The sequence below is a fragment of the Octodon degus genome, unplaced genomic scaffold (assembly GCF_000260255.1).
Source record: "Octodon degus isolate 3935 unplaced genomic scaffold, OctDeg1.0 scaffold00051, whole genome shotgun sequence".
NCBI classification, from domain to species: Eukaryota; Metazoa; Chordata; class Mammalia; order Rodentia; family Octodontidae; genus Octodon; species Octodon degus.
The window spans coordinates 5009388-5034114 of record NW_004524627.1 but is presented as its reverse complement, the minus strand read 5'-3'; the positions used below and the strand labels follow the sequence as shown (position 1 = coordinate 5034114).

At 37.6% G+C, this 24727-nt stretch overlaps 1 protein-coding gene across 4 annotated transcripts in view; it reads right to left on the bottom strand.

The window, feature by feature from the left end:
* Nucleotides 1–1263: 1263 nt before the first annotated feature.
* Kat6a (lysine acetyltransferase 6A) overlaps nucleotides 1264–24727 on the bottom strand; it is a 149561-nt gene continuing 126097 nt past the window's right edge. For all 4 annotated transcript variants that reach the window (XM_023717223.1, XM_023717224.1, XM_023717226.1 and 1 more), the window contains 8 exons: nucleotides 20498–20639; nucleotides 18507–18668; nucleotides 17371–17464; nucleotides 15113–15344; nucleotides 14249–14456; nucleotides 12538–13149; nucleotides 8766–9090; nucleotides 1264–6635 (listed from right to left, as the gene is read on the bottom strand). In XM_023717223.1, the coding sequence (XP_023572991.1) occupies nucleotides 3916–6635; nucleotides 8766–9090; nucleotides 12538–13149; nucleotides 14249–14456; nucleotides 15113–15344; nucleotides 17371–17464; nucleotides 18507–18668; nucleotides 20498–20639 (4495 nt within the window). In that variant the 3' untranslated portion in view covers nucleotides 1264–3915. The remainder of the gene's footprint in view (nucleotides 6636–8765; nucleotides 9091–12537; nucleotides 13150–14248; nucleotides 14457–15112; nucleotides 15345–17370; nucleotides 17465–18506; nucleotides 18669–20497; nucleotides 20640–24727) is intronic.

Here is a 24727-nt window from a genome sequence, read left to right as displayed (position 1 = left end):
TTTCTAATGATGTTTGTAAGTAGGATCACAAGTCTGCATCTTGTACTGCAATTAACCACTAGGAAGAATGTATGCAGTGTATTATTTGTTGAAACTGTACTTTCGATTTGATTTGAAACTGTCTCATTGCTATATATCAATAAAACTTTGAAAAGAAAAAAAAATAAGTGCCTTCAACATATTTTCTCACAATATTTTTTTAGAAGTATCAGAATGTTTTGTTTCATTTAAGGCAGGTACTTTGTAACAGAAAAGGTTACATATGTTTTTTGAGAAAATACATGTAACTGTAACTGCAGTTATATGTATTCCCATGTAACTGCATAGCATAGGGACAAAACCTGTGTCCAAATCATGGTTATTGAAGAAAACAAGACAAAATCTTTTTTTGTTTTTTCCTGAATATGAAATGCTTGTATTATCTAAACTTTAGTGGTGTTCTAGAAGAATCATTGGCTATAGCTGCTCTCATGTGTACTTTCTAACTTCCTATCAAAGTAAAGTGGCTGTCACATGCCTGTAGTCCCAGTACTTGGGAGGCTGAGGCAAGAGGATCCTTGCAAGTCTAAGACCCGCCTGGGTTACAAAGCGAGCTCAAGGCCAGCCTAAACTACAACTCAAGAAGACAAAACAAAACAAAACAAAACAAAAAAAGTAAATACTAAAACTTGTACACTCATTCTTCCACCAGAAAAGCCTAAGAATGAGTTCACAAAGTTTCTTATTTTCTGCAGTCTGCTTTATATCTAAAATTCTAAATGAGGCAGGCACAATAACTCAAGACACTAAAAAAAAATTCAGTGATTAGAACGTTATACAGGGTACCTTGGCAAGATGAGAATGACAATTTTTCCTAGATTATAACCAGGTAAACTGAGATGAGGAGGAAAAAAAAAACTCTTTCTTTAAAAATGTGTATATTCTAAAATAAGATTAATAAAAATTTCTCCTCTAATTTATTAAAATCCTACACCCTATTTGTTATTGCAATTGTGCTTCTTTAGGTAAGTAAATTGTCCCCCACAAAGTTTTCAACTGGATTTTCCTATAAAATCTATAATATATTTTCTTTGGAAAAGGAAAATAATCCTTACTTGAGGTATCTAAAAATCTATACAATTGAAAATTGTAATTTCAAAGCAAATTTTTAATTGAAGTAATGAAGAGGAATATGAAAAGGACGAATACTTACAAGGTCTGTGTGTGTAAAGAAAGAATTAGCCTGAAACATTTGGGAGAAAAATTCCACATGCAAGACAGACATCCAAAATGGCTCAACATAATTTATTTTTTTATGTTAAAATGTACAGAGTTCTTTTGAAAGTACTTGCTAGAAAGGGGAAAAAAAGATATTACATACAAGGAGAGGAAGGGGGCCGATGGCCCAGGAGCGCACGACTTGGAGAAGTACAAAGGCATCTCGGCACCCTTCCCCGAGCTTACAGGTCACCATGAACAAAGTACAAAGGTTACAAAACAGGAAAAGCAAATATAAACAGACAGGAATAGACTTAGCTTCATTTGTACATGCGGCTTTTAGAGGCATCTGGAGCTCTATTCACACACTCTAGAGATCTCTTTAAAGAGAATTTTATCTTTCTTAAAATAGTTTTTAATATTCTACAACAAAGATAAAAAATTTTAAAGATGGAATGAAATGAAAAAGCTCTTATTTTAAAAGGCATCAAAGTCACTAACAGTGTTTTTAAATTTCTTTTTTAGAAGATTACCCAAGTTATCTTGCTAAAAATACATTTTTTTTTTAAAACAAGTGAAAAAATGACAGGTACCAATATTACTGTGTTGGATAATTTCTTTTATAATATAGAAAAGAACATTTTTTTCCTACAATAGTTCTACAGTCACAAAGAGGCTTGTGGAAAAGGGAGCTGCCCGATTGATTTTTTTTTTTTTTTTTTTTAAAGAAACAAAATCAAACACAACCGCAAACCAACAGAAACTGATTTCACGGCCCTCATTTCAACAGCTTCTCCTTCTGCCTTGACCCACCCTCCTCCCAATATACTTCCCTCCCGGCCCCCCATCCCCACCCCATCCCATCCAGGAAGCAATGATACAGCTGAAGATGTAGGGAGAGGGCAGCACAGTGCACTTTCTACATAGATGACTGGGAACTGGAATAGTATATACAGAGAAACTGGGTCCTACACAGCCTTGCACATGCTCAGAGTTGATAGCGGTAAGGTCTGGAATTCTGCCTTTTTCTATCTAACACACTTAATTGAGAAAGTCAATTAAAGTGTATAAAAAAAGCAACAAACCTGTGCATCTGAAAAAAATTTAATGCCTAATTAGTACTTTAAAAATTTATCTATATAAAATGTACAAATAAAGGAGAGAATTTATGCTTACAGGTATTTCTTTAAGCAATATTTCCCCCTTTTGGATATTTGACTGCACATACCAAGTGGTATAATAGTTTCCATCTTCTAATGATGGAATATATATATATATATATATATATATACTTTTTTTTTTTTTTAAACCTATCCCTGGAGCAAGTAATAGGAAGAGAATGGGTGAACTGGTTGCACAAGAGAAAAAAGAATGGTCTGGGGCAATATGTGAACCTGCTGAGCTCCTGCTGTCCAGCTGTGCCCTATGATGCTGGTGGTGGTTCTGTCCCTCTTCTTGTCAGCCGCTCACAGGAGAGGGGCTGGTGCACTCTGATTCACAGGGGATGAACTCAAGATCTCAATGAAAGCTAGAGGTATGTATCATTTAATTAGCTACAAAACTCACATCATAATCTCCCTTTGGACACACATTCTGCACCATCTCTTCCAACATAAAATCAACAGTGTCAAAAGATCTGTCAGGTATGTTTTAAATTACTGAGATGTACAGTCATCCACCAACACTGTATGAAAGAATGTAAGAGGCAAATCGTGGGGGACTGTTATTTGAAGGCTCAAGAATCAAGACCCTTAATTAACATTTCAAAGTACATACTAAAAACAAGAGGCTGGGTGGAATATGTATGCTATGGCTGATTAACCAGGTGGTAAAAAACCAAGAGGTTCATTTCCTCCTTTTGATTGTTAATTAACCATCTCTATTCCTCCAAAGGCTGGATTAGGATTGCAATCAGCTTTCCTCTGAGATTCTGCTGTTAAGTGAGACTTACAGTATTTTTGTGTCTCTGAGTGCTGAGTGGGAATATTACAAAAGAAAAAAATTACATTACACTTGATTCAAGAAAAAGATTTCAATGAAGTCCATTTATATAAAAGAAACATTCTTGGGGAAAGGTTTCAAGAGGTGTGTGTGTGTATAAGGAGTGGAGGGGATTTTAAAAGGAGAAGCATTTCCTGCCTCACTTTATTAATAATAATAATAACAATAATGACATTAACAATAAGCTTAAGGAGCTTGGGTTGTTCGCCACATCCCCATCCTGGTCTCCCATAAGTGCCTCCTGCTGGAATGAAGTAGGAAATGAAAAGTTAGGTTTGGAAGAAAGGGTATGGTTAACCCTGGAGATGTATATAACATTTAAAAATGACAACATTGGGAGCTGCAAACACTGAGGGGAAACATACATTTTTAAAATAAAATAAAGATAATTCACTTTACACAAATTCTGTCCATGTGGTATGTAAAGAAAGTAAGGCTCTTTTTAATTATGAAAAGATTTTGTGCATGTTTCCCCTATCCCTAAATACATTTTTTAGATGAGTTCTACTGTAAAATGCTCAAGACTGTGAAGAAAACCAAAACCCAAAATAAAATGAACCCAAAAAGATCAGGTTTTCTAAAAAATAAAATAAACCAAAGAAAAATTCCTCTAAGTCTACAGCAATATTTTAACTGGAAAAAAGGTCCATTTTTCTCTGGTTTGTCAGTATAAAAGGTTCCTTTCTTTATATATATTTAACTCTAGTTTTTCCTTGCTCATCTTCTCATGTAAGGTCCATTGAGTGACTGCTTGGGCACACCAGCAGCATTCATGTAGCTGTGATGGGAGGGGCCAGTGTACATCATGTTTCCATGAGGGTTTGGCTGCATAGGCTGCTGGGTATAGGCCTGGCTCCCCATCATCCCCATCTGCATCTGCATAGGATACTGTGCTGTCTGGTTCATGTAGGCAGGGTTACTATGGTAACTGCTGTTCATCATGGGCTGTGTCATCCGATAGCTGTTCATGGCATTCAAGGTGTTCATATTCATGGAATTGACATTATAGGCAGGAGTTGGCATTAAATTAACCCCCATGTTCATGCCACGCTGAACAGCCAATGCACGAGGGCCAGCCTGCATGGCAACTGCAGGTGGGCTGCGGCCATACAGCTGCTGCTGGTGAGCTGCTGCTGAGGGAAGTGGTGCAGATTTGGAGCGGATGGAAATGTGCCCCTTGACTGGCATTTGCCCTTGCAACCTCTGAGTGTGGGGAATACCAATATTGGTGGCAGACATGTTACACTGGAGCAGAGGCGATGTGAGGTTCATGGTTGTGGAGGCCAAGTTGGGGGGTGGCGTCATGGTGGCTTGTGCTTGAGGGGTCCCAGCTAATGGATGAGACGGTGCTAACTGAGCCAGTCCTGTATTGGACAAGGAAACACTGGTTGCATAGGAAGTTACAGCAGGAGAATGGCTATAAGGCATGGCATGAGGGTCCATAATGGTGTTAGTCAGCTGCTGCAACTTGGCTAAACTGAAGGTGGCTGATGGTTGAGAGTAGCTACTGGCACCAAAATCCCCTGGAATTCTTTCATAGATACTGATATTCCCAGTGCTTCCAGATTCTGGTATCTCCATGATCATAGGAGCTGGAGTGAAACTGTTATTCATACTACACTGTGACAGTGGGGGCTGCTGCTGGGGTGGAGGTGGAGGCTGAGGCTGCTGGGGCTGAGGTTGCTGTTGCTGCTGCTGCTGTGGCTGTGGTTGTGGTTGCGGTTGGGGTTGTGGCTGGGGTGGTGGAGGCTGGGGTGCTGGTTGTTGCTGCTGCTGCTGCTGGGGCTGCTGCTGCTGCTGCTGCTGCTGTTGCTGCTGCTGCTGCTGTGGTGGTGGTGGCGGCGGTGGCTGCTGGTTACTAGGAGGCCTCTCCACCACGCAACTCTGAGGTGACTTGATATTGCAGTTGGAGGCAGGCTGGACAGTGTTCTGCTGCATCATGCTGCAGCTGCTGCCCATGTTTGCCATTTGCTGAGTGACAACACAGCTGTTCTGGGTGAGGCTGCTGGAGGATGATAACCCACCATAGGAGCAGCTGCTTTGAGAAGAGTTATTCCCACAAATGCTGCCTCCCATTGTGGAATCATAGCTGCTTGGATTCTCATAGTTTTCTGTGGTGCTCTCGATACTGCCCAGATCACTGAAGCCACTGTCTACCACCTGCTGAGAGTGGTCTGATACGGAAGGCACATCCATCATAGGGCTGGTCTCCATGTTCTGCATAGAGGGCGCGGATAGGGAGCCCTGTTCTGGGCTGATCTGTGTGTAACCACTTTCCAGGGCAGGCACGTTGGGGCTGCTGACCGAACGGACAGACTGGCTGGGATGAGACTGAACTGAGGATATTGGGCTATTATGTTCTGAAGCATGGCAGTCTTCAACTATTGACATCTGAGGGTCTTCATCGGCTTGAGTGTAGCTCTGCAAGGTCTGACAAGCCGCGAGTGTCTCTTCACAGTCCTGGTAGGCTCCTTCATGCTCACTGCTTTCTTCTTGAGTCAAAGACTGCACTGCCTGTACAGTTTCCAGGTCCAGCTCACTATGAGGAATCTCTTCTTCCTCTTTTAATTCAATTAATTCTTCCTTAGTGTTTGAATCCTCTTCATGGTCATCCTCGGACCCAGGCATATGCTCTGACACAACAGATGCCTCATGGGAAGGCTGTTCTTCTTCTGAATCTGGCTCTGTTTCATCTTTATCCTTTGTATTTTCCCTACTGTTCTGCAAGTTAGTATCTAAAAAAGATTCCTGACCAACAGGTTCCTCTTTGACACCTTCTCTGACTGGCTGCTCCTCTGACTCCTTTTTCTTTGAAGATTCCAAATGGCCATCATCCTCATCATCGGCATCATGGTCTTCGTTCTGATTTGCCTCTACAGTCACTTCATCTTCTTCCTCTGGCTCTTGTTCTTCTAGTTCTTGAGGCTCCTCTTCCGACTGCCTTTGCTCTTCTAACACTCGAGGCTTCTCTTCTTCCTCCTCCACCTCAGGTTCTTTTGCTTCTGTCTCAGGACTGTTGCTGCTGTCCACTGGAGAAGCAGCTCTCACTTCACTGCTGGCTATGTCCTCTTCCTCTCCCTCTTCAATCTCTTCTGCTCCCACCTGCATCTCCTCTTCCTTCCTTTCTTCCAATAAGGGTATATCTTCTTTTAGCTCCACAGTTTCTTCATTCTCTTGAGTTTTGGTTTTTCGTCCAGGTTTAGGAATGGGGACAATAGGCTCAATGATGCATTCTTGAGTAGAAATGGCCACGATTTCCCGATTCAACTTAAGTCCTGGTTTTCGACCAGGTCTTTTCTTCCAGTGGATTGGCTTGCGGCTCTTGCCTTTGGGCCATCCCTTTTTCTTCTTCATAGGTGTGGATGTATCTGGCTCAAGGGAAGAACTGTCCACATCACATTTTCGTAAGAGAGATACTGGCTTTAGAATAGGAGTGTCTGTACAGAAGGGATAAAAAAAAACAAAAAAAAAAAAAAAAAAAAAAAAAAAAACAAGTTACAAGACCTTACACGTCTAGTGTCTTTTTCTAAGTCCATGTACAACAGAAATTAAGTCATCACCTCTAGGTGGTTCAATTCCTTTAAACATTAAGAATCTAATGGATAAAGCTAATTGATGACATCTCAAGTGAACTGGTAGAACAATGAAAAGTCCTAGTCAATATTATGTTATCAACTACTAAGTAAAACCAGTTCAAATGTATCAATTCTGGTTTTAGAAAGCTACTCTTAAGTTTTTGTTGCATCATCTATGAAATGGGAATACACCTTATAAACTTGTGATAACTTGTAGCAAGTCTGTACTTGATTTCAAATCTAGCAAATAACTTGCATTTTTCCTTGTTCCTGTACTCTTATAAAACAATTACTTTAGTAATAAGATCACTAAATATTATGAAGTTACAAATCAGCTTTATTTCTTCCTTTTCTTTTTCCCTCTTGCAATTTATTATTTCTCTGGTGTTTAGTTTCTACAAAGTCATTACTTCATAAAGCCAAGGATCAAGACTAAGCCATTCCATGTGAGTTAAGTGCTCAATATTGTGTTCATTTGGGAATAGCTACAAGCCTTTTATTCCAAGGCAAACACTGACATTTAGTCCTAAACAAGAAAAAGTTAAAGCACATTTTTTAAATGGTTAACGTAAAATTTAACATAAAATTATTTTAACCATTTTACAGCGTACAGTTTAGTAGCATGAAGCGCATTCAAAATTCCCAATAACTTTTTACAAGTTAAGAACATCAAGACAAGAACAGGATTTGGGAAGGAGAGATAATAAGGTACAGTTCATGGTAGTAGCTTCAAAGTAAAGCCCAGGAAACTGAGAAAAGTGTTTTAATTGACAGGAACTTAAGTAGGGGGATACTACTGTAGTGTCCAAGTAGTTCAAGATAAAATGTAAAGTTCCAAATTTACAAAATAAATTTTTGGTTTCCTACTTCTGTATCTTAAAATATATGTAAAACTGGAGAATCATTCATAGTAAAGGAGAGTAAAACTGTCTTATCACTGTATTAAAAGCATTTGTTATCTAAAACCATAAGAATGAGGAAAATGCATGTTGTATCTACTGGATTTGAAATCAACGTACTCAAAAATAGCATGAAAAGCTCAACTAGGTACACCATAAAAGTTCAGGTACCAAGACAGATAATGAAATTTCTTCACATTCATCCAGCAAAGTGAAAAAGCTCTGCAAACCCACTGTAAGGTAAACACATTGCAAATACCAGCAACATGACACGCTGGCAAAACTTTAAGATGAAAAAGCCTAGCTTTTGATTCAGTTCCTAGTGTAAGCCCCAATTCTATGTCTCTAGAAGATGAATACAAGGCTATTTTAAAAGTAAATGAATGGATTCTAACCTACATTTTATTATTATTTTATTTATTTATTTATTTAGGCGGAACCGGGGATTGAACTAAGGCCCTTGTGCTTGCCAGGGAAGCACTTATTCCACTGAGCCATTTCCCCAGCCGCCTAACCTACATTTTAAAGTGAACTTACTGCTACCATTTATTAAACATGTACTACAGTACTAGTTGGTGAGACACCTTAGAGATATGCTTCAGCAAAAATTCCTAAATACATCTGATACAAGTTCCAATATATGCAAACTTGCTTTTACTGAAGAACTGTCTTCTTAGCATTTACAATATTTATTGAATATCTATCTCAAGCACTCAGCACACAGCAACAAAGTCCAGAGAGTATACATTTTAGTAAATGCTTATTCCATCTTCCTAGTGCTAAGTCCAATTCATCCATTATCCATTAAGATTCAGATGAAGGCTGAGAAAAAGGCAAAAAAGCACGCAGTCCTAACACTAAGATATTTTCTGCAGAGACAAAACAAGTTTCTAAGTTATAGGGGAAACTAAGTACAAAAAGGAGCATAGAGATACTTAGTACTTCTCAGAGCCAGGAAAGCATTCCTTTTCTTGCTTAGTGGGCTGTGTTTATTTTTCAAGCTTTTGTTGAAGGATATATACAACCTTTTGTTGAATTACTATTATGTATTTAAAGACAAAACTATAATAAGTTACAGCTGTATAAAACATACCATCAGCATCATCTGATTCTTCCTCTTCCTCTTCCTCTTTTGACTTCCTCTTTGAAGAGGATCGGCACCTGAGAACACTTTGTGAGGACAGACGATGGAAGTATCCTCGGTGGAACAGCTCATTCTCATCCTCCTCCTCTTCTTCTTCCTCTTCCTCTTCATCAATCTCAAATGTGGGTTCTAATCTTGGCATTGGTCTCTCAGAATCAGAGTCTTCAAAAGGTTCATCTAATACCTCTGTGGTCTCAGAAATAGTCTCTGTGACTACACTGCTATTGTGGTGTTTCCGTTTTCGGACTCTCCTTCTTCGGTGAAGAATTGGTTTCTATTTAGTACAAAAAGCAAGTATTTTACTTATCATAATGAACACTACTTTTTATACTATTAGCAAAAAAGATGTTTCAAACCTAATCGCGCCAGACATGTTGACGCATACCTGCAATCCTAGGACTTGGGAAGCTGAGGTATGAGGATGCCCCAAGTTCAAGGCCAGCCTGAGATAGATAGTGAGTTCAAAGCCAGCTTGAACTGCATAGTAAGTGCTCATTTTGGCAGCACACATACTGAACTGCGTAGTAAGACTCTTGTCTTTAAGAAACAAAAACAAAAAAGTCTAATAGAATTAGTACTTGTAAAATGATGATATTGTTTGTCAAAGTCTAAATATTCCTACTAAAGTAAGCTATTATACATAAAGTACAAGAACAAAGATGCTACAACCAGGCCTGCCCAAAGAGCAGACCTTATAATCATCTCATTAGTTCAATTAAATTAACACCACAGGGAGTCATGTATTTCAATAATGAAATGACCCAGAGATTAAACCCTTAACTTCTCCTTTCTATAAAAAAATTCTACAGGAATAAAAAGTCTCATATGACTACTCTGATGACTAGCAGACCAATACAGCTGTATGCCATCATGGACCATGCATAAAAAGTTACAGTGGAGTGTAGAAATAGGTAACCGAAAGGTAATTACTTGGTATTAGTGATAATAAAATGAATCTGGTATTAAAATCGGCATATTAAGCACACCTTTGCACTTGTTTGGCCTAAAATTTTAAAGTATCCAAAATATTAGAAATGACAACACCCCTCCCCATACTACAGAGGCTTAAAAGGTTATAGGCCTTGCTCAAGATCATATACATCTAGTAAGAAACTGCAATACAGTCCACAATACTTGATTATCAGGTAACTGAATTTCTTCAAGAATGTAAAAAAGTACTTTGCATATGGACTCACTGATTACTACCATATTCCTTTAATACCAGGAAAAACGAAATAAACAGAATATGTATTTGAATTTATAAGCTGGCAATATAATCCCCTGGAAGGCAAACGCATTCTGCACATAAAGAATGGTACAGTTAATGAAGATCTCACTTTCTCTATTTCAAATCTCTAAGTTCTAACTGGAAATACAATTTTTACATAAAATTTTTAAAATGGTGGGCTGGCCTGGGGATATAGCTCAGTGGCATAAGTGACTGCCTGGCACACATAAGGAACCAAGTTCAATCCCCGGCAGAAAGAAACAGAGACAGAGACAGAGACAGAGACAGAGACAGAGAGAGGGCGAGGGCGAGGGCGAGGGCGAGGGAGAGAGAGAGAGAGAGAGAGAGAGAGAGAGAGAGAGAGAGAGAGAGACACAGACAGACAGACAGACAGACAGACAGACAGATAGATAGATAGATAGATAGATAGATAAAAAAGGAAGTAACTTTTAAAAAGAAAATTAGAATGGCAGGCTGGGGAGATAGCTTGGCAGTCTAAGCATCTGCTCAGCAGTGCAAGGACCCAGATTCAATCTCTAGTATTGCATGTTGAGCTGGCCCCAAAACCAGGCAGGCTGGCACATATCTATAATCCCAGCACTGGAGGGACTGAGACAGGAAGATCATTACAAATCTGAACTGCATAGTGAGACCTTGTATCAAACAAATAAATGAATTTAAAATAATTTAAATGGTCCTGCTCCTTTGAGCAATGGTTTATTCTAGGCTTGGAACAAGGAAAAAAAAAAAAAAAAAAAAGGTAAATTTGGAGAATCTTGTAGATGCAAAACCAAAGTGACCAAAACAAAACAAAAAACACAGTGATGAGGGAATCTATGTTAAAAGGCACAGGAGTGAAAGGAGTAAAATCTACAAGAGCTAATGGCCAAAGCTGAACAATTTGGGCAACAAATTAAAAAACAAACAAAAAACCCCAGTAGCACTGGATGATAAATTGAAATGACAGGTAAATATCTACAAGTCCATACTATCAGGAATTACATGAATAAATCAACAGGCAGAATGGACATATCTGCCAAGCAAATAATTTATGCAGGTTATCTGCTTCAGGAAAACTACCCATATCTAAGTGTGGGCTGCAGAGCTGGGATCACCCCAGCAGCATGGAAAAGTCAAAGGATGGAAAAATCTGATAGGCACCACCTGAGTTAACAGAGGTATACTGATGGCACATACCCTGATACACAGATCTGTACCGAAGATCATCTCCATCCACACGAGGATATGTATACTTCAATGCTATGGTCTTCTTCTCAAAACCCATACTGCCCCACTCTAATTTCAAGAGGACTGTTATATTCTACAAAGTAACTGTCCAGTATTCCTCACAACTGTCAAGGCTGTCAAAACCAACTGAGAAACTGTCACAACTAAGGAGAGCCTAAAGACACATGACCACTAACTGTAATGTGGTATGATGGATGGGGTCCTGGAACAAAAGGACACTAGGGAAAACTGGAAATCAGAATCAAGTAGTAACTAAGGAATCTACAGTGAAATCACTAATAGAGATAATATGCCCTGGCAACATAACAGGATATGGGGTATATGGGAACTTGCTATATTTCCTTTGCTGTGATATATATGTGAAAAATATTCTTTAAAGCTTTTTTTTTTTTAAAGGCCTTGTTAAGGAAAGGAATGGTTTCACTGCTTTGAGAGAAAGCTATCACTCATTTCTAAGGGGGCAGCTCAATAGGACACTAATACATGTGAGTTGGCTGCCTTGCACAATGCTGAAAGTTCATTCCTATAGCCTGGAATACTTCAGGTATAGTCAGTGCCCTCTTTGTATGTTTACATGATTTCATTTACTCTCATGTTCAACTGCAGTCCAAAAAATATTAAATGATAAAGTCTAGAAATAATTCGTATTTTAGACTAAATGCTATTCTGAACAGTGAGGTAAAATCTCGTGCCATCCTACTTCATCATCCTTCCTGCCTGGATGTGACATATCCCTGTGCCTGGTATATGCATACTTCATACGATAACTACTCCTCCTGAGTCCTTTAATGGCCACCTTGATTTTTAGGTTAGACTATACTGGTATCACACTGCTGGTGTTCACTTAGATAACCCTTATTTTACTTAATAATGACCCCACAGAGCAAAAGCAGTGATGCTAGCAGGTCAGATAAGCCTAGGAGATGCAATAAAGTACTTCTTAGTAAAATTGTGAGAGACATATTTACATATTGTTAATTTCTTACTGTGCCTGAATATAAAGCTAAAACAGTTTGCCCTTAAATAAACTCATAAATTTAAATGACTCATAAATGAATTATCAAGAACCAAAAGACATTTCAAGTATTTCCTGGGACAATCATAAGCGACAGTATATTGAGGCTTGAAATTTTAAAAAGCATTAAGAATTTCTACTTGTATTCTCTCAGAACTGTAGCATAGGAAAAAATGTGTGCAATAAGCTGCGACCAGAGAAAGAAAAGACAGGTAAAAAAAATGCATTACCTTTCTCTTTAAAGTGGGTTTAGTAAGAATTGGTGGTGAGTTTGACCGTGGACTTTCTGGTTCTTCCTCCTCCTCTTCCTCACTACTCTCACTGAAGCCCCGAAGGACAGCCCTGTCACCATCACTGTAGCAGCGCTGCAGTCTGTCGTTTCCTTCTGGTAATCTGCACTTTAGAACTTCAGGGCTTTTCTTTAGCTGTCCCCGCCATAGCTCAGCCCCCTCACTCAATCTTCTTTTGGGAATGTCCGGCTTCCCCTCCTGGCTTGGCTGCTCCTGAGAGGCTGTCAATTGTTCTTCACGCTCAGCATACTGTTCTTGGGAGGTTTCTGATTTTTCCTCACATTCTCCATACTGTTCCTGAGGAGTTGATGAAGGCTCCTCCAAGAGCAATTTAGACTCTTTATCACAAAACCGGTCTTGGGACTTTCTGTTCTTCCTCCCCCAGCGACCCCGTCGAGAGGGCTGGCTGTTCGCAGGAAGACTGTCTCTGGGAAGGACCTGCTTGCTCAGACGTGCAGAACCAGCAGGAGCTATAGCTTCTGGTTTCTTTTCACTTTCTACTGAAGAATAAGCATCTTGTTCTTTGTTTTCCCGCGACACCGTCTTTCCCACCTGATTTTAGAAAATGAAACAATGTTGCTTAATTTTACAGCTGTTTGGTTATATCTACCTATTTTTCTCTTTTAAATATATACTGATATAAGAAATTAGAGCTTACAAGGGAAATAATGTTACTCAATAGTTAACATAAACATTTCCTATGTGGTAGGCAATGCTTACATACACTACTTACTACTAATGTATTATTCATTTCATCCTCACAACTGTGAAGTACTGTCATATCTCCATCCGAGAAATGAGGTAGTGAAGCACAAAAACCCCTGCTACTGCCTACAACATATGGTAGTGAATTAAGAAACTATAACATAAACCTATGGGGTCTGACTCCAGAGTTTGTAATCTATAACTAGTACGAAATACTACCCCGATAAACAAAGTGAGTGATTCGTGTAAGTGGCACGTGAGATTGTTTATGAAACTTTTCAGAAATAAAAACTCATTAACAGGGAAGAATAGGCTCTCAGAGCATGGGCAAGAGGAAGAAGACATTCGAAAAATATGAAAAAATCTGAAATTACTGATTCTAATATTTAATTCCACTTAAAAAGTCAACAGTTTTATGTTTATCAAAGGAGGAAAAAAGGATGAATGCACTGTTTTAAAAAAAAAAAAAGTGTATACCACATGAAAAAAAAACGTTGAAAATTACTCAAGGTAGTATAGACAGCCATCAGTCTTTCAATGAAAGATGCCCGAGTATCCACTGAACCTTTTAGTGCTCTGCTGAAAATATACACGTTTACAATGTTTTCTGAACATTCTATTTTAAAGAACATATATTTTCATTTTATTTTAACTGTCACAGATCACTGGAAATTCCTCAATTACCATACATCTTAAATTTCAACTGCCAGAGTGCTTAGAGGTATTCTGCTGAAGTTTTAGTCATAATTTACACAGTGTAATAAATTTGATGGGCTTGGAAACTACACAAGAGCTAGTCTTCTTGAAATTTCTCTCACTGAAATAAAATCTAAAATTCTAATATGAATTTACTTTGTTAGCCAAATACCATAATACATACTATAAATGCTAATGAAAACTAAAATAACATCTTCTGTCATAAAAAACAGACTAGCCATGCGCTTACATTGGTCTCAAAATCTCTTTCCTGGCACTGTGGCTCTTCATTCTCTTCCTCATCAGCTTCTTCTTCTTCATCCTCTGAGACAACAGAGTTGGAGACTATAACAGGAGTCCAGCGTAAACACTCTGGATCTACATCTACAGGCCGAAGATTCAGCTGAAGCTTTGCCATATGATCCTGGATAAGTTTTTCCCGGCGAATAATCACAAATCTAAAACCAGAGAGAAGTTTATAGCAATCAACAATGTACAAAGTGCACCAAAAATATACAGATATAACATAGGGAAAATCCTGGAGATGTCAAAGATGATGCTTTACAAACAGACTGCTTAGAAAGATGAGATAGGGAAATATGTTATCAGTGAGGAGATAGCTAAGAAGTATGAAGTTGGACAAAAACCACTGCAGCAATGGAGTACACTGTCTAACCACTTACTGACTTAAACTTCCTACATTTGACATTGCTCCTGCTCCTTTGAGCTTTCCTATTCTCTATTTAGCTCAAATGTCTGCCTCCTTTGTGCTACTTTCTTGACTAGTTCAGACAAGAATGAATTCCATGTCCTTCTCGATATTCATTTTACTTTGTATTATTTATATGGAAATTAATCACAGAGACACTTCACTTAATGATATTGTTTCTAGATTGTTAATTCTTATAAAATGAGCTCCCATTACTAGAAAGACCTGTGGCTTAGGTCCAAAAGTTAGGAAGAAGACCAGAAAAACAATGTAAACACAAATATGGCCATTAGAATAAAATACATAGAAACCAAAACAGTGTCTCAATAACATCCTTCCTCAACCTAGCCCAAAGTCTTCGCTGGAGTGACCTTCTGATAGTGCGCAGAGGGAGGTGGTACTCACTGGTCACTACGGAAGTCCAGCATTCGTAGGTGGTGCAGTGTAGAGGTGATGTCTTGAGGGCAGATTCCAGTTAGCTTACTCAGCTTCTTGATGCTAATCTGCCTGTCGTTTTGGTGATGAAGGCACTCCAGTATCACACTCTTCCAGTAAGCCATGTAGGAGAGACGCCCGAGGTCTGAGAGTGGTTTCTCTGGAGATCCTGCCTGCCCTTCACGCTTTGATAACAAATAACCTAAGAAACCCCAGGTCACAAAATGTCAGGGACTCTTACTAACTGTTCAATTCACCAAAATAATAAAGCCCTTTCTCACACCTAATCCAAGTATTACAGACAAATAACACCAAAGATAAATTCCTTCAAACATGGGGAACAAAATTGCAAAACTAAAACAAATTTATAGGAAGAGAGATAACAACATGAAACAGCAGGCTAATATTTTGTCTACAATCAATATAAATCACCTTGCTAAAATACTGACGCTGTTAAAAAACCAAGATTCCCATCAATAAATGGCAATAATGAGATTAAGGCAACAATAATTTTAATTTCAATGTACTACTGCAACAAAAACCACTCTTGCAAGTTTTCTTTGGACCACAAGATGGCGACTGCTGTAGCTGAACAGTACAAAGAAAGTCTCAGTTTCTGCCTAATTCTAAGATTACAGTTCTTTGCTGAGCAAACTGGGAAACAATTTCACACTTCAACCAAGACTTCTTACAAAAATCCCTCTATTAGAAAATAAGACTGTCAGCAGGAATGTGCAAACATAAGGTACATTACTCTGACCTTTCTCCTATTACATAACTTTTTTTTTTTTTGCAGAACCGGGGATTGAACTCAGGCCCTTGCGCTTGCCAGGGAAACGCTTATTCCACTGAGCCATCTCCCCGGCCCCTACATAACTTTCAAGACCTGGTAAAGAAAGAGTGTTAAGATCCAAAAGAAAAGGACTGAAAATGGAGATAGGCAGGGCCGGCCAGATAGCTCAGCAGACTAAAGCACTTGCTTAGGCAGGCACAGGGACAGGGGTTCCATCTCCACCATGCTTTGCTGTGCCAGCCCTACCCCCAGGGTGCGCTGAGATGGCGACTGAGACTGGGCGTGGTGGCACGCACCTGTAATCCCAGCACTTGGGAGGCTGAAAACAGAAGGATCACTACGAGTCCGATCTTTGTAGTGAGACCCTGTAGACCCTGTACTAAATACATTAAAAAAAAAAAAAAAAAAAAGAAGAAGAAGAAGAAGAAGAAAGAAAATGGAGATGGCAGAAAAGATACAGCTGTTTTTGTCATTTAAGGAAATTTAAAAGCAGTCTAACAATGGTAATCTGGAAAAATAGCCTATACCAGGAAAAGTAAACTGTAAGCATATAGAAAAATGTCTACCTCAAAATCACCATAAATAAAATAAAATATCACTAATCACCATGCATAGAAATTTTCCCTAATGAAGAGAGTGGTATTTAATAAGCCAATCATCAGTCTTATTTCAAGGTAACAAATTCAAGTCCCATCCCCTACTGCTAATCCAAAAAGACCAAAAAAATGTATGAAATAATCAGTAACATGTACTTCTAATAAAATATGGTAGTTGAAAGCCAAGTAAAACAAGTTTAATGTTCCAGGTCAGAGTTAATTTCTCAAGAATTGAAACAAAATTCTTAGTTTTGACCTTAGACATAACAATTAAATTTACTAATAACACAACTTTCTCAGCAAGTTTACCTATATGTCGAACAGAATGCAAATTCTACAATAACCTCTTTAAAACTGGTAGCTTTTACTTCCTAATTCAGATTAAATAATATACTGTTTCATTCACTGCTTTAGAATGCTACAAGTTGTATGGTTTGAACCACTAGGCAGAGACTATTACTGGTAAGTGCCCACATATTCTCAACTAATACGTTAATAAAAACAGGGCAGGTGCTGTGTACTTCTTTTCTAACACTGATTTCAGTAGTTATGCCATGTTTTCAGTATTGTGTTAGTACAATCATATTAAAAGCAATTAAACTGTAAATTAATAGCTGCAAATTAAAGTTACTTGTTGCAATCACACAAAATTGCATTCAATATTAGCTATTTAAAACTATATCCAATCAAAGAAAAAACAACTTGTGATTTTAAGTTTTAAAGACCTGTAGAATCATGACAAGAGATACCAGGAGCCAATATACTATCTACAAACTTTTGAATATATAGATCCAGAAGGTTCACAGAAAAATGAGAAGATATATTAATATAATCCTTACTGAAATCGATGAGGAACCTGCCATAGCCCTTGCGCTGGTACTGGGGAAGAATCATTATGCAGGAAACATTGTACTTCTGCTGGCAGTGCTTTTCCTGGTGAATAAAATGGAAGCCAAGTTTTAAATTGACAAGCTAGCAAAACTAAGTAGTAAAACCAATTATTAACAAACAAAGACTAACAGCCAAAACCATAGCCTGAGGCCTCTGGGAATGGGAAGTGGGGAATAAGAGAAAAACCACACCAGTGGGAGAAGACAAGACAATGTTAAGTCTCCACCATTATTCACAAAGCAACCATCCTGGAGGAGTAAAAATGTAAGATAAAATGATACCATCAAATAACACTGCAACTCAAAATCAGTATGTCAATGCCTCTGATCAGCAGAGGAATTTGAGACCCAAACAGTTGCACACTTAACGTGAATAAATGCAGCACTCAAGGAAGGAGAAAATTCATCAACTATTTTAAAGTTTATTACCTGCCTTGGTGCTACCTAGGGTAGCTTCAGTCCCAATTTGTTATACTTTACACAAAATGGCCCACAAATGAGATACAATGCCTTTTTATCAGTTAGTCACATTTTAAACCACATTCTTCTGGTGAAGTAGTCCTTAAAAAGAATTCCTGTAAAGCTAGCACTTCCCACTGAACTGTTCTATAAAAATTAAGATTTTACTATTGGCTTGCTTAAAACAAAAGTGTATCTTTTATGTTATTCGACTAGAAACTTTTTCCCCTAAGGGAATAGAAGAGGGAGGAAGAAAATACTGGGTGACAAAAATGGTCTCTTCCTCTTATTGTAGCTCTAAATAATTCAAATTAGGAAGAGTTTTAAGCTGAGAAAGAACTCAGAAGTAATGACTCTGTTTATTTCACAAGTTCTATCAACATCATGGGAATAGAAGTCATTTTAAAACTTCCCTCTCGAGTATTCCTGGCAGTTCATGTTCCTAGGAGAATATAGGCTGTCGAATGTTACCAGGCACCTGCTAAACAGCTGATAAATTTCTGAATATTCCTTTTGTTTCTTTTTCCAGAAGGCTAAATGACAATGGTATTATTTCCCACTGAGAACCAGCAAAACCCACTTCAAATTTCCAGGTTAATTCAAACATTTTAAGCTGATATACTTACTTTAGAAAAGTAGCCAACAAGGTGGCAGCCCTTGACATCATTCTGTGTTAGTACATAAAAAAGAAATGGTTCCACGTCATAATAGAGTGTTTTGTGGTCAAGAAACAACTTTGCCAAGAGACACAGGTTTTGACAATAAATGGTACTCACATTCCCATCAACCTAAATGGGGCACAAAAAAACAAGTGATCAGTAGAATGTCCCTTAGTTCAACAACAATACCCAACAGTTACAAACATCTCTAAGTATTTGTAGCCTAGCCCAAGAGAAGGTGTCAGCGATCAGAACACACTAGAATTTGGAGGTTCTCCTTTCAAGTGGTAGTTTTCATAGTGTCTGCCATTTTAAGACAATCAAATATATATTATACTTCAAAAGAGCAGGAATAGCTAAATGAGGAGGTGATCTGATTTTATTTTTTTAAATTATTTTATTTTCTTTTTTGTATTTTTAGTAAGGGTCTACAGGGTGTCACTATGTACATCAGACTCGTAGTGATCTGCCTGTGTTTGGCCTCCCAAAGAGGTGAGATTACAGATGCACACCACCATACCCAGTCTCAATGGCTGTCTCAGTGTGCCCCGGAGGCAGGGCTGGCACGGAATTGTACCCTAGCCACTGCATCTGCCTAAGCAGGCGCTTAATTTTAGAATTATGTATTTTGCTTTTATAAAAAAGATCAATTGTAGGAACCTTCTGACATCAAGCTTAGTTTTCAGAAGTACTTAACTGAATTAAAGATTTTAAAAATGCAATCTCTTCTAAAATATACTCATTAAAACATGATATAAGTAATGTCCTACCTATACCAGCAGCCTGAAGCAACACGATCTGACTACCACAATTTGGTACATTCCAAATTAACTGACACAAGCATGTATTACTGCCATTCAGAGACACCACACAGGTTCCTATGAACTTGGCAAATGAGACCCAGACTGGCCCACATCAGGAGCACTACATTTTATTGATCTTGACATTCTTGTGTTCTTTGTGCGTGTGTCTTTCTGAGACAGGGTTTCACTATGCAGTTCAGGTTGGCCTCTAACTCACAGAGATCCTCCTGTCTCAGCCTCCCACACCTCCACCATGCCTGTCCATTTTCTATGTTCTTGAGCAAGTTCACTCTTACAAATGGTGATGGGTGCCCACATTAGTGCTCAAGATATTGTATGACATGCTAACTGAATATTTAGATTGTTATCTAAATATATAATATTTCATATGACTTCTTTTAAAATACACACCAATGTATGATTAGAAGCAATTTGCTTTTGGATGTCCTAAAACAGTACTGTATACCACACCTGGTACTCCCCTCCTCTCAAGGTGAAGAGCTCCTTTACTGATCAACTAAAAGAAAGTCTTAGTGAAGACCAGGAAAGTAAGAGGCTGAGCAGATTTAATCTAAAATCCTACCATTATATTAACAAGACTAAGCATATAGCAAACTACAAAATTGAAGATACAAAAAAAAAAAGCCCACACAGATCACTATTAATAGCAACACAAAAACACAGACATAAACATGATACTAAGATTTACTAATACTACTGAATTCATCTCTATTCCTTTTAAGTAACAGAAATCCTTTCATTTAAATGCCATATTACATAATTTTAAAAGATACACTTTTATTACATTTTAACAGACGTAGAATTGATTGGCTAAATGTCAAATAGAGTATTAGAAATAATAATTAGCAGTACTTTTCCTCTTTTAGTGGTACATAAAAAATAATAAGATATATAATAGTTTATGTCTTTGATTCAATGAAATACAGAATAATCTATTCTGAGGCAAAGCTGGTGAACAGGGTACTTACTATCTGGTCTGCCCTAACTCAGCTTCTTATGTAACTAAAGTATCTGATTAAGGAGTGAGTGAACAACAGCAAAACATTTCCAAAAACATGTTGTACAACTACACCCAGCACAGATGGTACTGCTGTTGAAATAAATAAGAAGACAAGTACTAAACATCTACCTTACCTCAAAGACAGAAATATTATTCTTTCGGTAAATCTCATTGGCAGGAGGATGGAACCAACCACATTTCTTCATGTGTTGCTGTAGAATAGTTCTACTTTTCATATATTTTAGACAGAACTCACAAAGATACAATTTAGGCAGCCTGTAAATAATAATTTCAAAAAAGGGCTTTATACTTTATAATTCTTCAAATGTTCACAACTCTTTTCTGTCTTTCATTACCCAAGTTAGAAAGGTAGGGAATATATTAGTGTGTCCATTAGTCAATAAATGAAAGAACAAAAAAAATTTAGATAGCAGTGGCCAAATAATTAACAGTAGGGGGCAAAGATTAAAGAAATCAAGGTATCTAGTTTAGTTTCCTTCCTGTTAGGTTAATTTTAAGTTTTTTAAGTTACCTGATTGATGGACATGAAAATCTTACATTCTTATCCCCCTGATAAGCTCTAAAAGGCAGAATAAAGTTTACCTTTCTAACACACAAATAAATGAAGATGGTTTTACTGAGCTATTTACTCTTTCTTCCTTTATTTCTTCATTCATCCATTAATTTTGAGAAATGAATTATCTCTTGAATGCTTAGCAGGCCCCTGGTTAGGCATAGCAGGTGTATGTATAGTGCTCAGAAAAATTGACATGAAGTGTGTTATTTTAAAAGCAAACTGCAAATTTTTTAAGTATGAAATCATAACACTATACATATTTTTGCAAGTGAAGACATATGAACTACCTCATTTTTACCCCTGAAATTCTGGCTTTCTCCTTGTGTTATCACATGAAATCTAAGTCAAAACAACAGGTGAAACAGGCTCAAATTATTCTCTCAGATATTCTCATTGTTAATGTATATTTATTCAATTGTCTTGGTATTTTAGTAATAGTTTATCCAAACTTCATTTTTATACGGTAATATCCCTTTTATGAGGAGCTTGGCAACAAAATTAAGTGATCAGATCAGTTCTTAAGCTAATGGAAGGAACATAAATTAAAAATTGGTGACTTTCACATATATTTTAGTCTGAATTCTTAACACTGCAAGGCTCTTCTGTTATAAAATATACTCAATGTATTTGGAGCACAAACCTGGTTTTTCTACATTTTGATTTGGTACTGTATGCCTTGATTATCTGAGATCTGACACTATCATTTGAACTACATGCTTCCTGGATGGCAAAACGACCTAATATGTAATTCAAAGGAAGTACTGTGTCTTGTCTCATGTAAGTATTGAGATGGAAGAAAATTTCAGAAACCTCATTAATTTGGGTTGCTATAAGTTTAGACAGTAGTAATTAAGATTACAGCAGAATTAAAAATACTTGCTAAGCAATTCACATACACAAAAATATTTAATTTATTAAAGTGCAAAGACAACTATATTTTCAAGTTGCCATTTTGAGGGTAGCTTTTGAAGTGTTATTGTAATTTCTGTAAAAACATCTAACGTTCTACTAACGCCCTTCCCAAGGTGTTTATGGAACACCAGTCCTGTATGTCTATAATATACATACATTACTGTTTTACAAAATCTCTAATACTAGCTATACCAACAAAACCTGAAAGTATATTACTACAAAAATCACTTCAAAAATACTGAGAGAAACAAGTGACTGATTACGTAAAGTCAAGGAGGAGGAGCAAGAACACGGAAAAGAATTGTGTCCTAGACAATTTTGCTTCCATCTTTTGCATACTGCTTCAAACACTACTACTGAAAAAATGGCAGAGATATAGCTTTTTTCCTTCTTTAACATCAGATCTATAAAATGAAAAACCCCAAATGTACATTCTGTCATCTAATGTGGGAATTAAATGTATTAGCTTAGTCTTAAAGTAACTTATAACTGCCATCTGTCTTCCTGAATACATGGAATTTGAATAATTTCTTCTTAAAGTAAAAAAAGAATGGTACCCTCTTCAACGAGTTTCTACTACTTAATTTACCTGTGCTAACTTCTCAATAAGCAATGTTAAACTGTCACAATATGAAGACACAGAAGTAGCACTACTTGAGTAGAGATTCACTTTGAGGGATAAATGCTATATTTCCTAAAATGTGGGTCTGAGAAACCAAAGCACAATCATGTGCTTTTTAAATTATTCAGAAAGAAAAATGACCCAAAAAAATAGCGACAGATCACTTAAGTTTTCCAAGTTAAAAATAATGGTTAGCTTTTCAGGTTGGCAAATTCAATTTTGTCAATTTAAAATAATAAATACATAGAACATTTTAAAAAGAACAGAAATATAATTTATAGCCTCTGGTCTGGGGGGAAAAGACTTTTTTTTTTTTTTTTTTTTTAATGTATTTAGTACAGGGTCTCACTACACAGATTGGGCTCGTAGTGATCCTCCTGTTTTCAGCCTCCCAAGTGCTGGGATTATAGGTGCACACCACCATGCCCAGTCTCCACCTCTGTCTCAGCATGCCCCAGGGCGAGGCCGGCACAGCACTCCAGGGATCGAACCCCGACCCCTGCATCTGCCTAAGCAGGCACTTTAGTCCACTGAGCTATCTGGCCAGCCCAGACCATTTGTTTTTGTAAAGTTCTACTAATAACCAAAGTTACTTCTCTGAGAAACTTACTGCCAAGTCTTAGCTAGTAAACTATGAGTCCATGCAATTATCTTAGGATATAGGACACTTTATTAATAATCAAAAAACTTTAGTGAACCAATCTTATTGTACAAAAAAATAATAAAGTAAGAATACACATCATGGTCTACTTTATCACAATCCATTTTTTGCTGTAAACATTTTAAAACTCCCTAATTTACATTAAAGCCAAGCCTACTAGGATGACACAGTTAATCTAAAGAAAATAACCTGGGGGGAAAAAAAAAAGAAAAACGTTTCTTTAAAAAAAAAAATCTTTTATTTATTTGGTACAGGATCTCACTATGTAGCTCGGATTCATAGTGATCCTCTTGTCTCAGCCTCCCCAGTGCTGGGATTACAGGTATATGCTACCAGACCTGGTTTTGGTAGCTGGCTCAGCACGGGGCCAGCATGGCACGTGGTACCAGGGACTGAACCTGGTTCATTGTGCTTGCCAGGCAGGCACTTAAACCACCAAGCTATCTTCCCCCACCCCAAAAATGTTTCTTAAAGAAAAATAGCTGCAGTTCTCTCAATGAAATGGAATACAGAAACATTACACAAAGGGAAATGCAGTTATGGAGATTAAACTCCCAGCCCTAGAGGAGTTTCCTGGGGGCTGCTTTAGTGATCTTCCTGATACATCTAGGTCTTGAGTTCACCTGATCAGCTATATCCATACTTATAGTTTGTTTTAGTTGCCCATATGCTGACAACCCAGACTGCTACATCAGGCATGGGGTAAAGCATGTGTAATTCCCATATTTCTAGAATGATGTAAATATTTTCTCTATGAGTTTTTGCTGTATCTCTTTTAAACATGCTCCAAGACAGTAATAATTTGCGTGGCCTTTAAAATAGGTCAAGTTGTACTAACATTTTGATATAAAACATTCCTTCAAATAGTACTTAAATCTAAGACTTAAGTCAGACTGAGTTACTCACTTCAGATCCACATGCTATAAGCAGAAACAAAAGTGCAGTGTTAAATGCTAAGGCTATGTGGGATGGAAATGAGCTTAAATCTTAAATTTTGCCACTTACAAACTATTTTGTCTTGAATGTATTTGCCAGGCTTGGGTCCGTATAGTTAATAATTCTGAGATGCTCAGAGTACAGTACTAAGTTCAATGAGCAATAATGATATTTGTTATTATGTATGATTTTTAAAAAATGTTTTTATCCACTTTACTTCATTATCCTATAGCTGAAGACATTAAGGATTCTGTTTTGTTTCTTCTTCAGCAATTGGGATATCAAAGCTGGTTCTAGTAACAACTTAATTTAAGCAACAGATCAGGTCAAGAAGAAAACAAAAGGGTAAGGGAATTTTATAGGCTACTCCTCTATTACTCTGTTTTAAGACAAGATACTCATATAGCAAAGAGGTTACTACGAAGCAAAACTCTAAGCAGCTCAGGAGGAGGAATGTTGTAACTTATTCTAGATGTCTTCCCAAAGCCTCATGCATTCGTGGGGCTTTGGGGAACTGACTGGATTATGGACTGTGATGTTTATGACTGGCTTAGTCCACTGATGGGTTTATAGTTGGGTGTGATGTTAGGTGAAGCCTGGCAGGAAGAGGTGGGTCACTGTGTTACTATGGGTGTGGATTAGAAAGATTATATATA